Raw genomic sequence first — 15,188 nt, forward strand, 5'->3', positions numbered from 1 at the left:
TAAGCCTTCACCTATAGAGCTTAAATATTGTTCAAATATCACCACTGCTTTAACCTATAGTTTTTTACTTAGTGGACAATAAGCAGACCATAAATTGGATTTTATCTCAATACTAGACCAGGTGCAGACATTGGGCCGGTCCCCACAAGGCAATATTCCACCACTGACCCATAGCTCTCAACTACGCAGGCGCGGCTGACGGGTTCCCATTGTGACGCCAGAGATCCCCGTTGTGACGCGAGTCACGGCAAACCCTCCCCCAACAGCGCAGGTGCGGCCGGCAAGTGGGAGCGCGACTGTGACGTTTTTAAAGTTCAAAATGGCAATAACCTGTAAAATATAACATCAATGTGAACTAATCTCACTCTCCCTCTTCAGTCCTCTATTCCCCACCTCCATTATCCTCCCTCTCCACACCATCCACCAACCCTCCTCTGCTTCCTCCCCTCACTCTCTCCCTCCCCTCCTCCCTCTTCCCCCTCCCCTCCTCCATTACCTCGCCATCCCCTTTCCTACCCCTATCCTCCTTCATTCCCCCTCATCTCCCAGCACTCCCTCCTCTTCACCCTCCCTCTTCTTTCCCCTTTTCTCCTCCCTTCCCCGACTCCCACCCGCACCGCTCCCTCCCTCTCCTTTCCCCTACCCTCATTCACTCCCTCCCCCTCCATAACTCCTCTCCCCTCCACACCCCCTCCTCTGCATGTATCACCCTGCTCCCCCACTCCTCAGCTCCCCCTATCCCACTGCCACACATCTCCCTCCTCAACTCCCCCACTGTCCTCCTCTCTCTCTCACTCCCTACCTTCTCTACTCTCCCCCACTCACCTCACCTTCACCACTTTCCCCTCCCTCTCCCCTCCCTCACCCGTTCTATCACCCTGCACCCCCACTCCGCACCTTCCCCCTATCCCACCCCACTCAATGAAAATCGCTTTAAAAAAAAAAGAAATCCTCAATGAAAATCATGTTTTTTTCTTTAAAATAACCTAAACACAATGTTATACCGTTAATGAAAATGGAAGGATTAGATTTAAATGGATTTTTTTAAATCGCAATTTTTAATGTAAATGGGATCCCATTGTGATGTCAAACGCAGCTGACGAGCAGGGCAAGTGGAAAGTGGTTCGTAAAGTGATTTTTGTAAACTTTAAAATGTCAATAACTTGTAACATATAACATCAATCTGAACGAAACCTGTTTCATTTACATCACGGGACAATGGTGAGTAAGGTGGATCAAAAACTGTAGCGCTATCGTGTACCGTTTTGGCGTGGGGTTTCGGGATCTCACGCACATGCACTCATACAAATAAACAAAATGAGAGTTTTAGTAATATACTAGACTAAGTGGGACCCATTGGGTTCCAGTCACACAGGAGGCCTGGTCCCCCCAACGCAACCCTTTCCGCAATGCAATATTCCACCACTCACCCGTTCCCTCTACACAAACCGTTCCCACAAAGCAATATTCCACCACTCACCCACAGCCTCTTACTGCGCAGGCACGGCTCATTTCCCCTCATCCCCCAGCATTCCCCACCCCCCTTCCTCTTCATATGTGGGAGGGGAGGAGGGGTGTGGGGGTGTGAGTGGGCAGCGGGGTGGAGGTGAGGGCGGGGGAGAGCATGGTGTGGGCATTGTGGGGGAGGGGTGTGTGGGGGAGGGGTGTGTGGGGAGGTATGGGGAGAGGGATGTGGGGAAGGGGGGTGGGGGGGAAGGGGGGGGCAGGTAAGGGGGGTGTGGGGAAGGGGCGGTGGGAAAGGGGGGGTGGGGGAGGGGGGGGGTGGGGGGGGTGTGGGGGGTGGAAGGTGCGGTATAGGGAAGGGGGAGTGGAGGAAGTGGTGTGGGGGAAGGGGGTGGAGGAAGGAGAGGCGGAGGAAGGGGGGGGGTGGGGGGAAGGGGGGCTGGGGAAGGCGGGGGGGTGGGGGAAGGGGGGTGGTCACAGCAGACGCAGCTCGCACTCTGCTCACCCCGCACCTTCAGCTTTTGGCCTCATGCAGCAGGTCCCGGTCCCACTGCTGCTCACGGACTCAGCCCCGCCCCCGGGGCTTTATTCTCCGCGGGTGCCGGAAGGAGCGTTACGTTTAAGATGACTGACAGGCGAGATGACCAATCCGCTGATCTCGCGATTTTTTAAACCTTCATAACTTTTCTAATATTTCACCGATCAGAACAAAACTTGGTGTGCTTGGAGCAGAGGAGAACGGTGAGGACTGTGGCGAAAAATCCTAGTGATATAGGTTACAGGGCAGCTAACATGACCATAGGACCTGCAACTTTGACTACTTTCAAAATGTACACGGTCCTTACAATGTGGTGACCATGGTGAGCACTGACCATGTCAATTGGAGAACATCAGCATAAACGTCTCAATAATCAAGCACAAGAGTGAAAAGGTATTGTGTTGGAAGGAAATAAAGATGCTGGTGTACACCAAACACTGGAACAATTCAGCGGGTCAGGCAACATCTATGGAGAAAAAGGATTGGTGACGTTTCAGGTTGGAACCCTTCTTCAGAGTCTGAAACTTCACCCATCCTGTGTCCCCAGAGATGCCGCCGAACCCACTGAGTTACTCCGGCACTTTGTGTCTATCTACTGAAAAGGTATTGGTGAGATTGATAGATTAGGAGGTGGGAGTCCTCTGTTCCCAGAATGTGTTCAGTTTTGGTGCATTACGTTTCCCTCAGTCCCTCCCGAAACAATTCAACCTTGCCTTTGAACTATGAACTCAACATAAAGGCTACTGGACCGATGTTCTTACCCAACATTGTGACTGCTCTGCGCAGTTCGGATTCTCATCTTCCTCCTACATTGAGGACAAAAAGGATAGAGAGACAGCAGTGTAGAGGAAGGAGAAGCTTGTTGGAGGTAGGATGAAAACACACAATAGATTAGCAAATAGGATGAAAACACACAATGGATTAGCAAAGCACACTGCCCGAGGTCAATACAACAAAAGGAAAAGAGAGAGACATTATGTTGGCGGTTAGGGAGAGTGAAAATTAGTGTTTCTACAAAATAATTTCAACCAGAATGCCAGCTTGACATTCCCACCAACCAATGATACCCCAATGCAGAATCCCCACAAGAGAAAGACCCACTGTAGAATGACCCACCATAGCAGACACACCCACGCACCCACTGTAGCCACACCCACTGTAGCCACACCCACTGTCGACACACCCACTGTCGACACACCCACTGTAGACACACACTGCCCACTGTAGACACACCCACCGCTGTAGACACGCCCACTGTAGACACACCCACTGTAGACATGCCCACTGTAGACACACCCACTGTAGCCACACACACTGTAGACGCACCCACTGTAGCCACACCCACTGTAGCCACACCCACTGTAGCCACACCCACTGTAGCCACACCCACTGTAGCCACACCCACTGTAGACACACCCACTGTAGACACGCCCACTGTAGACACACCCCACGCACCCACTGTAGACACACCCACTGTAGACACGCCCACTGTAGACATGCCCATTGTAGACACACCCACTGTAGACACGCCCACTGTAGACACACCCACCCGCACCCACTGTAGACACACCCACTGTAGACACGCCCACTGTAGACACACCCCACTGTAGACACACCCCCACCCACTGTAGACACGCCCATTGTAGACACCCACAGTAGACACACCCACTGTAGACACGCCCACTGTAGACACGCCCGTAGACACACCCACTGTAGACACGCCCACTGTAGACACGCCCGCTGTAGACACGCCCACTGCTGTAGACACACCCACTCTAGACACACCCACTGCTGTAGACACACCCACTGCTGTAGACACACCCACTGTAGACACACCCACTGTAGACACACCCACTGCTGTAGACACACCCACTGTACACACCCACTGCAAACACATCCACTCTAGACACACCCACTCTAGACACACCCACTGTAGACACACCCACTGCTGTACACACCCACTGTAGACACACCCACTGTAGACACACCCACTGTTGACACACTCCCTGTAGACCCACTCACCCTAACCCTAATGTCTACAACAAAACTAAGAGGTCTGTTTTGTTATTTACATAGACATCGCCTTCATTTCAGATAAGCTGAACCTTGCATCCCGTAAATAAAACACGTTGGCTATCAATTGGTCGATTTCAATAACATTCCTCATTGATATGCTGCTTTCCATCAGATATCTTCACAGAAGGCAAAGTCACCATTGACCAGAAGGAACCCAAGGGGGTTTCTCAGCTGCGTGACATCCATATCCATGTCCAAAGGATGCCTGCAAGGTACCATTGAACTAGAAACTGGATTGAGAACATCAAAACTCTAATGGGTACAATTTTACCATGGATACCTTGACAGATGGATACCTGAACGTTTTGTTCTTTCCAAATACAGGGTTACTATTGAAAAAGCGAGACATTAGTTCTAGCCGAGGCCTTCACACCTCATTGGATTCAGCAACTTATTGCCTGGAAGACAAAGCTATCACCAAGCGCTGGCTTCCACCAACCTCTGCTGCATCGCAGCTTCTTTGTGGTGCACTGTATCATCAGAAGATGAACGGCTTAAATAAACATACGCACACACACGGGCACACACAAACATGGGCACACACACACACACATGGGCACACACGTGGGCACATACACACACGGGCACACACACACATGGGCACACACACACACATGGGTACACACACACATGGGCACACACACATGGGCACACACACACATGGGCACACACACACATGGGCAGATGTACAGAAACGCACCGATACACAGAGACAAAGAGCTTTATAAATAATCCAATTGTAGAGATGGATAATGGTCTCCTGCTTGCTGGGCATTGCTGCACATATCCCGGGTCCTGGTCCTGGGTCAATGTGAAGGGGGCTGTGCAACCTGGGGCAAAGGTTTAGTTTAGTTTACTCTTCACTCTCCGGCGCTGCAAGTGCTGTAAGTCAGCAACTCTACCGCTGCGCCACCTTGCCGCCTTGGTTGTTGAGAGATCCAATGCATGGCGCCCCAGTGTGGGCCTGGTGGGAGATTGATGCCTGTGGGTGGATGGGGAGGTTGTGTCTATGACTGGGAAGATAGTGCAGGGCAGTATGGAAGGTTGAAGGGGTCAGAGAGTTGCAGTCTGAATCAATGGGAATAGTTCAGTGAGGGTAGGTGTGAGAGAGAGTGTGTATTGTGTGTGTGTGTGTGTGTGTGTGTGTGTGTGTGTGTGTGTGTGTGTGTGTGTGTGTGTGTGTGTGTGTGTGTGTGTGTGTGTGTGTGTATGTGTGTATTGTGTGTGTGTGTGTGTGTGTGTGTGTGTGTGTGTGTGTGTGTGTGTGTGTGTGTGTGTGTGTGTGTGTGTGTGTGTGTGTGTGTGTGTGTGTGTGTGTGTGTGTGTGTGTGTGTGTGTGTGTGTGTGTGTGTGTGTGTGTGTGTGTGTGAGTGTGTGTACTGTGTGTGTGTGTGTGTGTGTGGTGTGTGTGTGTGTGTGTGTTGACTGTGTGTGTGTGTGGCTGTGTGTGTATGTGTGTGTGTGTGTGTGTGTGTATGTGTGTGTGTGTGTGTGTGTGTGTGTGTGTGTGTGTGTGTGTGTGTGTGTGTGTGTGTGTGTGTGTGTGTGTGTGTGTGTGTGTGTGTGTGTGTGTGTGTGGCTGTGTGTGTATGTGTGTATGTCTGTGTGTGCCTGTGTGTTTTTGTATGTGTCTGTGTCTCTGTGTGTGAATCTTTGAGTATGTATCTGTGTGCTTGTTTGTGAGTGTGCGTGTGCATGTGTCAGTGTGAGTCTGTGTATGTGCGCGTGCATGTGTGTGCATGTGAGTGTATGTATGTGCTTGTTTGCCTGTGTCTCTGTGTGAGTGTGTCTGTGTGTGCAAGTACATGTGTGTGCGTGGGCATGTGGTGGGGAGGGTTGTGCAGCAGAGTAAGTCATGAACCTGCCTGTAAACAGGGCTGATGTTGTTATAACCCAGTTTTCCAGGGAGTGTCTGGAATTTAAACAAATGTGAACAAATAACTAATGTGAACTTATGTCATGGATGAGGGAAATGAATTCATTTCAGGTTCTCGCCAGCTGGGTTGTGAGGTCGATATGGACAGGTGTGTAATAACTTGTGCATCTTTTGTTAGGGCTGGGGTGATTGTAACCCACATGACTATATGATGCCAGTCCTCCTTGTCTTTGCTCACCAGGTACCTGCCACAGCCACAAATACAAGGATTCATTGAGTGTAGGAAGGAACTGCAGATGCTGGTTTACACTGAAGATAGACACAATATGCTGGAGTAACTCAGCGGGTCAGAGGGCACCTCTGCAGAAAATAGATGACTGCAGAGAAAAGGAATAGGTAATGTTTCGGGTCGAGACTCTTCTTCAAACTCAGGTCTGAAGAAGAGTCTTAACACGGAACATCACCTATTCCTTTTCTCTAGAGAGGCTTCCTGACCCTCTGAGTTACTCCAGTATTCTGTGTCTATCATTGAATTAATTTTGAATGACACTCTTGTCAGTGTTATCTGGCGGCATGTCACACCCCGGTCATACTCACACCCTCCATTCTTCACAGCTCCGTCTTACCTTCTTCTTCCAGGCACCCTCGGCCTCCTGCAAGTGGCTGTATCGCTCTGTCAGTGGGAGACGGATGCTGCTCTGGATCTTGCTGCTCTTGTGCCTCCACTGTTCCTCTCCACCTTTCAGCTGATGCAGCCTGATGTGAGGCACACTCAGTATTACGTACGCACAACAGAGCAGGTCAACCCGTAATCAGTGTGAACATGTCAACTAACACTCCCCTCTCGTTCACCAATCACAATCACATTAGATCAGATGAAGCGGGATCTAGGAATATATCACTGATAGTGATTTTAGAACAGTGCAGCACGGTGGCGCTGGGGCAGTGTTGCTGCCTTATAGCGTTTGCAGCGCTGAAGACCCGGGTTCAATCCCGGGTCTTCGGGTGTCATCTGTATGGAGTTTGTACGTTCTCCCCGTGGTTTTATCTGAGATTGGCGGTTTCCTCACACACTCCAAAGATGTACATGTTTGTGCGTTAATTGGCTTGGGTTTGTTTACTTGGTACAAGTGTAAATTGTCCCTAGTGTGTGTAGGCTTGTGTTGATGTGCGGGGTCGTTGGTCGGTGCAGACTCAGTGGGCTGAAGGGTCTGTTTCCATGCTGTATCTCTAAACTAAACTTAAAAAACTAGAAATTAGCTTGTTATAAATGCAAATTGTCCCTATTATGTGTAGGGTAGTGTTAGTGTGCAGGGATCGTTGGTCAGTGCAGACTTGGTGGGCCGAAGGGCCTGTTTATTGTTTCATTGATGGAAAATAAATTGTAAAAGCAGCTAGTAGGGTTTATTCTGTCCATTCTTTTTACTGTGTTGAAGCACTGCGTTCAATAGTCATGTTCCTACACGTTTGCATGTGATCCTGTAGGACATCCTGGTGAAACGACTCAGGGCTGGTTCTGTTTAGACTTTGATTTGTCAGCGTCAGGGTAAGGCGGGTCAGGCCAGTATTTAGATTAGTTTAAAGATACAGCATGGAAACAGGCCACTCGGCCCACCAAGTCTATGCCGGCCATCGATCACCCATTCTAAAATGTTCCATGTTATCCCACATTTCTCATCCACTTACTACACACTGGGGAACATTTTACAGAGGTCAATTAACCTACAAACTGCACATCTTTGTGATACGGGAGAAAACGGAGCAACCAAAGGACACCGACACGGTCACAGGGAGAACATGCAAACTCCGCACAGACAGCATCTAAGGTCAGGATCAATCTGAGAGATAGCAGGTCTACAAGCTGCACCACTGTATCACCATTTATTGCCCATCATTAATTGCCCTTGGTGTAAGTGGCCAGCTAGACCAATTTGATGGCATCAATGGGTCCAGGATCACATATGAACCAAACAAGGGAGGTGTGGAAAATGTCCAACCCTAAAGGGCTATATGAACCTGGCGGATTTTCACAATAACATGAGATTTTTGATCCTCATTACTAATACGTTAATAATAATTAACTAAACAATGAGACTTAGTGCCAGGACGTGACTGGACTAACCTTCAGAGACAGATTACAACATAGTGCCTCCACCACTGAATGTGTTGGACAGCAAAGACCAGGGTGAATTTCTAGCCAAATCTATGATAGAAGTCAGTCTGAAAACAAGGGGTGGACCATTTAGGTGAAAAGTGAAGAGAATTTGTTTTACTCCAAAGTATAAATCTTTATAATTTGTGATGCTGGCACTTGTGGAAGACCAGTCATGGACTTTGATTTCAAGGGAGAGTGATTTCTGGGCATTCATGTTATCAAAGTGCAGGAGGGTGATGTTGGTGGAAGAACCTCTGTGATCTTGTTGAATGTTGGAGCAGGTCCAAGAGGGGGCCAATGGACCTACCCCCAACTCAATGTCCGAGCATCCGTCAATCATAGTTTAGAACACAGTCAGTGAATGTATCTTAATAGAAACAAAGTGCTGGACAAACTCAGCGGGTCAGGCAGCATCTCTGGAGAAAAAGGATGGGTGATATTTCAGGTCAGGAGCCTTCTTCAGATTGAAAGTAGGAGGTGGGGGGTTAGGTGAAGAGCTGGAGGCGAGAAAAGTCCAAGACCAATCTCCACATAGTTTGTCTTGAGATCACACCTTCCTTAGCCAATAATCACCCTGCCTGAGGTCATTTATGACTGGCTCTGTTTGGTACAGGACTTTTCTTACCTCCATCTTATCACCTCCCCCCAACCACCCCATAATTTCAGTGTGGAGAAGAGTCCCAACCCGAAACATCACCCATCCTTTTTCTCCAGAGATGCTGCTGCCTGACCCGCTGAGTTCCTCCAACACCTTGTGTCTATCTTTGGTATAAACCAGTTTCTACATTGTATTTTGAAGCCTGGATTAGAGAATTCTAGCTACTGGAAGAGGTTGAGCAGACTTGGATTGTTTTCTCTAGAACACCAGAGGTTGAGGAAAGTATATAAAATTATGACAGGCATAGATAGGGGAGACAGTCAGAACCTTTTTCCCCAGGGTGGGAATGCCAAAGGTTAGAGGGCATGACTTTAAGGTGCAAATGGCAAAGTTTAGAGGAGAGTTGTGGGATCGGTTTTCTTTTTACACAGTGGGCGGGTGCCTGGAACGTGTTGTCAGGGGTGGTGGTGGACGCAGATACGATAGTGGCATTTTATAGACTTTTAGACAGGCACATGTATATGCAGAGAATAGAGGGACCTGAATCAAGTGTGGTCTTGTAAGAGTTCTTTCTTCTTTCTTTCGTAGGTTTATAAGAGACTAGGCCAAGGGCAGACCCGTTGGGTCTGCTCCCCCAACGCAGCTGTTCCCTACCCGTAGCCCCCACGGGAGACGTGGTCCTCCAACTCAAGCGGCTGGTTTTAAATGGCATCTTTGAGGAGCGATGCGGGCGCCAGCAGCCGTTATGGTCGCTGGCCAACAGGAGGCGACAAAATGAGTGAGTGGGAGGGGGAGAAGGATTTGATGAAAAATGTGTACATAAACATAACAAAATCAAACGAGGAGTGGATAGTTGGAATGAAAAGTGAAATCTCTACCGAAATGGCTGCTTCAATGGGTGAGAAGCCAGTTTTTTTTTTAAATATTGGGGGGGGGGGGGCGGGGGTGGGAGAAGGATTTGATTAAAAAGGTGTACTTAAACACGACGAAATGTAATGAGGAGCGGATACTTAGGAAGAAAAGTGAAATCTCTACCGAAATGTAAAAGATCTCAGCGATTGTGCGTCTGGATTCAGCGTGGCAAGGAATCAAAGGAAGAAAGGCAGCCGGCAGCCGTACATGTAAATGGATCCATTCCGATTGGACATCTATGAGCATTGGGCATTGTGATTGGACATCTGGGAGCATTGGGCATTGTGACATCACACGATGGAACAAATCAAAAGGCAGAAAGGCAGCCGGACGGCAGGCGGCAGCCACAGAGTTTTATATAATAATAGATGGTCTTGGCATCATTGTGGGCTGAGGGGTTGGTTCTTGTGCTGCACTGTTCTATGTCCCACAGATATATCCAAGGTTGGCGATTTCAAATATTCACTTTGAGTAAATCTCCCCATTCTGCTCATAAATGATCTACCGCTTATAAAACCTCATGATCATGTCATAGGAGTAGAATGAGACCATTTGGCCCATTGAGTCTGCTCCACCATTCAATCATGGCAGATCTCAACACCATTGTCTTGCTTTCTCCACATAACCTTTAACATCCTTACTAATCTAGAACCCATCAATCTCCACTTTAAAAATACCCAATAGTTTTAAGAATATGACTGCCCTACCCTTGCCAGTTTTGGTTTTGCTGGGACATGTGTCTAGACATTTATCCCTGACCTTCAGTGCCAAACACACTCTTACTTATGTTCTGAGATTTTAAAAAAAGAGATAAATGAGGAAGAAGAAGATTAGAGAGTAACTGAGAGATGGGTCTGATCTCAAAACGTGCGTACCTATCTCTAAGAGATGTTCCAAGTTTGATTGATGTTTCTTCCCCATTGTCCTCATCCAGTAACTGATCCGGGGGGCACTTCTCTTCCATTTGGATTTGACCCTGTGGAGCAAGTTGGGTATCAGCCTGTTGCCGTGATGATGCGGAAGAGCATGGTAGCAAGGCCTGGTCATTGGACTGTTGCCACGGCGGTGAGGACTTCCCATTGGCCTGTTGCCACAGTGGAGAGGGTTTGCTCTCTGCCTGTTGCCATGGAGGTGAGGATGGTGGCGTCACAAAAATGTCCTGTGGCAACGGCTCCAATTTTTCAATTGCTGTGATAATTAAGACATTGTATTAAAAATAATTATTATTATTATCATCATTTATCATTGACATCATTATATTGATATTATATGATATTGTTTAGATCAGAGCGTCGTTTACATTCGCACAATAACAACAGGAAGGTCAGCAAGTAAACAGCGGATGTTGAAACAAATATATAATGAAGTTGACAATCTTTCCATTTATTGTTTCATTTTAATTTCAAAGCGCTTCTTATCTTCCCCTCTGCCCCTGCCCCCACCCCCGCCCCACTGGAAGCAATCTTCATAAAGCAAAGCTAAGATAGTAGTGAGGTTGTCAGACCATTGGAAACTGAGTCTGGATCAGTCTTCAACTGATGTCAATGGCCAAATGCTCTTTAGCAGCAAGATCTCTACCCAGGAGAAATCTGGAGATTGGATCACTGCGGGTACTAACTGAGGAGGTTGATCAAGTTTTGAACCATCAGGGAATTGAAGACGAAGGGGAACTGACACAGAAAAGGAGATGAGGTCTGGAGCAGATGGGCCATGGTCATGTTGAATGGTGAGATGGTCTAAAGGGGCTGAGTGGCCTGTTCCTGCTCCTATCTTCTTGCTTTCTTGAATTCTCTGAAATGCCATTAGGCATTTTTCTCCAAGCTCAAACTGACAAAATAATTTAACATGAGGAAAAATTCAACTCAAATTCATGCCATCCCAAGAAATCTCCATCTGCTGTTCTGCCCGATTGTTCCTTACATTATATCATGACCTTCAGGGCATGATACTATTGGGGAGGACAGGGATTGTAAGCTATGCGATGTTAAGTCCTGCAGGCTCACGCTGTTGGAGCTCTCGAAGTCAGCCTCCAGCAGAGGCCTCCAACTCCTCGATGTTTGGCCGCAGTGCCGATGGAGATACGATACGGTAAAAATATTGCATCTCCGTCAAGGTAAGAGATTAAGAAAAAGTTTCCCCCAAACCTCCTCCCCCACCCCCCACATAAAATAAGCTAAAGAACATTAAAAGATACATTTAGCACATACTATCAAACAACAAAGAAGGAAGGGACGAGACACACTGTGGCGAGGCAACCATTGCTGGAGGCACCCAGTTTGCAGCCAAGTTTGCAGCTAAGTTCATAAGTGGATAAGTTAAAATGGTTAGCCACATTGGCAAGACAAAGCATAGACCAAAACAATTGGCCTATCAGGGAATCTCCTTGCCCGAGGTCATCTGTTGCGGCCCTGATTTGACCTGGTATTTTTTTCACTTCCAGTCCTCCCCCACTACAATCAGTCTGAAGAAGGGTCCCGCCTAAGACATCACACATCCATGTTCTCCAGAGATGCTGCCTGATCCACCGAGTTACTTTGTGTCTCACTTTGAACATAAATGTGGATGGATTGGTTAGTAAGTTTGCAGCCGACACCAAAATGTAAGGAGTCATGGACAGTAATGAGGTATACAGCGGGATATCGATCAGCGAAATAAATAGGTGGCGAAATAGCACATGGAGGTGAATCAGAGCGCATGTGAGGTGTTGCACTTTGGTAGGTCAAATAGAGTCATAGAGTCATCGAGTGATACAGTGTGGAAACAGGCCCTTCAGCCCAACTTGCCCATACCGGCCAACATATCTAAACTACACTAGTCCCACCTGCCAGAATTTGGTCCATATCCCTCCAAACCTGCAAGAAACAAATGTAAGAGAAAAGTATATAGATAATGATAAGACTCTGAACAACATCAATGTGCAGTTGGATCTTCGGGTCCAAGTATATAGCTCTCCAAAAATGGAAACCCAAGTAGGTAGTGGTAAAGAAGGCCTTCATTAGTTTGGGCATTGAGTATGTCAGGAAGTCATGTTGCAACTTTAGAGGACATTGGTTTGGTCACATTTGGAGTGCTGTGTGCGGTGCTGAATGCCACATTACAGGAAAGATGCGGAGACTTTGGAGAGGCTGCAGATAATATTGAACAGAATACCCAAGATCAAAGCCTGCCGCTCAAAGGCAGCAACTATACTGCTACGCCACTGGGCCGCTCCTATGGCGCTAGCTCTCATTTGTGTGTGGAGTTGGCCTGAGCTCAGTGTTCCCTGCTGGTGGATTTGCATAACGATGACCTCCAGGTTCAGGAACAGCTTCTTCCCTGCACCGACCAGGCTACTGACAATACTACAAACACCAAGAAAACTCCAATCTATTAACTGTCTTGAAGATGGACACAGTATAATGGAGTAACTCCGTTTGTCAGGCAGCATCTCTGGAGAAAATGGATGGGTAATATTTCAAGTCGGGACCCTTCTTCAGACTATGGTCTTGGTTGCACTAAGGACTTTGGGCTTTTGTTTTGATTTACACTAATATTGCTTTTTTATTTATTAATATATTTTTTGCTTGCTTATTATATTATTCATGACCACTGTGTTTACAGACTTGCTATGCTGCTGCACGTAAGATGAAGGGTCTCGACCTGAAACGTCACCCATCCTTTTCACCAGAGATGCTCCCTGACCCGCTGAGTTACTCCAGCACTTTGTGTCTATCTTAAGCATGTCATTGTTCTGTTTCGGTCCATATGACAAGAGGGAAGGGAAAAGGAAGAAACCGTTTTCGGTTGCCTCCTCCATGGAGATGCGACTTTTTCCATGTCGCCTCACAACAGCTTGGATTGGAGCGGCCTTTCCAGGAGTCGGGGCGGAGCTTCAGCAGCAGGCGCAGTGTGGACTTTCCATCGCGGAGTGGGGGCGAACACTTGCCAGGGGTCGCCAGAGAGGAGTGCTCCAATCACTGGCCTGGTGACTGGCATCATGGGGCTGTGGTCTGCTGAGCTTCTAGCCGCGGGCGGGGTATGGACTTACCATCCGGAGCCTGGGATCCCTCGCTGGGGATCCCTGTGGTGGATGTTTATGTTAAATCTTATTGTGTGTTGTGTGTTCTTTTTAATTGTACCGCTGCCGGCAAATTCATTTCACTGTGCCTTCGGGTGTATGTGACGAATAAAATTGACTTTGACTTTGACTTTGGAATGAAGCCCGTCACCTTCTGTCCTTGCTAACTATGAAAACACCATCAGAAGCCTCAATATATTCACACCTCCCCAACCCAAGCTCGAAGACCAAACACAGCCCAGGCAGAGAGAGCCTACCTGCCATCGGTTTCCCTCCACATCAGAGCCCAGCAGTTCTTGGACATACTGTAAATTGCTGCAGCTCCAACTGTGATCCAAGAGTCAAGAGTGTTTTATTCTCACATGTCCCAGATAGAACAATGCAATGATTTGGATTCACTGAAAGTTGGCTTACAGGTACAGTAGGCAGTGAAGAAAGCTAATGGAATGTTGGCCTTCATAACAAGAGGATTGCAGTATAGGAGTAAAGAGGTTCTTCTGCAGTTGTATAGGGCTCTGGTGAGACCACACCTGGAGTATTGTGTACAGTTTTGGTCTCCTAATCTGAGCAAAGACATTCTTGCCATAGAGGGAGTACAGAGAAAGTTCACCAGACTGATTCCTGGGATGTCAGGACTTTCATATGAAGAAAGACTTGATAGACTCAGCTTGTACTCGCTAGAATTTAGAAGACTCAGGGGGGATCTTATAAAAACTTACAAAATTCTTAAGGGGTTGGACAGGCTAGATGCAGGAAGATTGTTCCCAATGTTGGGGAAGTCCAGAACAAGGGGTCACAGTTTAAGGATAAGGGGGAAGTCTTTTAGGACCGAGATGAGAAAAACATTTTTCACACAGAGAGTGGTGAATCTCTGGAATTCTCTGCCACAGAGGTAGTTGAGGCCAGTTCATTGGCTATATTTAAGAGGGAGTTAGATGTGGCCCTTGTGACTAAAGGGATCAGGGGGTATGGAGAGAAGGCAGGTACAGGACACTAAGTTGGATGATCAGCCATGATCATATTGAATGGCGGTGCAGGCTCGAAGGGCCGAATGTCCTACTCCTGCACCTAATTTCTATGTCTATGTCTATGTCTATGCAGGAAAAATGTTCCCAATGTTGGACGAGTCCAGAACCAGGGTCCACAGTCTTAGAATAAAGGGGAGGTCATTTAAGACTGAGATGAGAAAAATCTTATTCACCCAGAGAGTTGTGAATTTATGGAATTCCCTGCCACAGAGGACAGAGGAGGCTAAGTCACTGGATGGATTCAAGAGAGAGTTAGATAGAGCTCTGGGGGCTAGTGGAATCAAGGGATATGGGGAGAACACAGGCACGGGTTATTGATAGGGGATGATCAGCCATGATCACAATGAATGGCGGTGCTGGCTTGAAGGGCTGAATGGCCTCCTCCTGCACATATTTTCTATGTTTCTATGTTTAATTATTATTTGCAGCAGCACAATGGAATATGTAAACATAGTACACTGTTCAATGTATAGGAAGGAACTGC

General features: G+C 47.6%; 1 protein-coding gene across 1 annotated transcript in view; it reads right to left on the reverse strand.

Annotated features, from left to right (window-relative positions):
- Positions 1-15,188, reverse strand: part of LOC129710042 (supervillin-like) — a 139,444-nt gene that overhangs the window by 78,381 nt on the left and 45,875 nt on the right. The window contains 3 exon segments of the mRNA XM_055656726.1: positions 2,764-2,808; positions 6,581-6,710; positions 10,495-10,807. Of these exon segments, the coding sequence (XP_055512701.1) occupies positions 2,764-2,808; positions 6,581-6,710; positions 10,495-10,807 (488 nt within the window).

This window comes from Leucoraja erinacea, chromosome 27 (genome assembly GCF_028641065.1).
Source record: "Leucoraja erinacea ecotype New England chromosome 27, Leri_hhj_1, whole genome shotgun sequence".
Classification (NCBI taxonomy): domain Eukaryota; kingdom Metazoa; phylum Chordata; class Chondrichthyes; order Rajiformes; family Rajidae; genus Leucoraja; species Leucoraja erinaceus.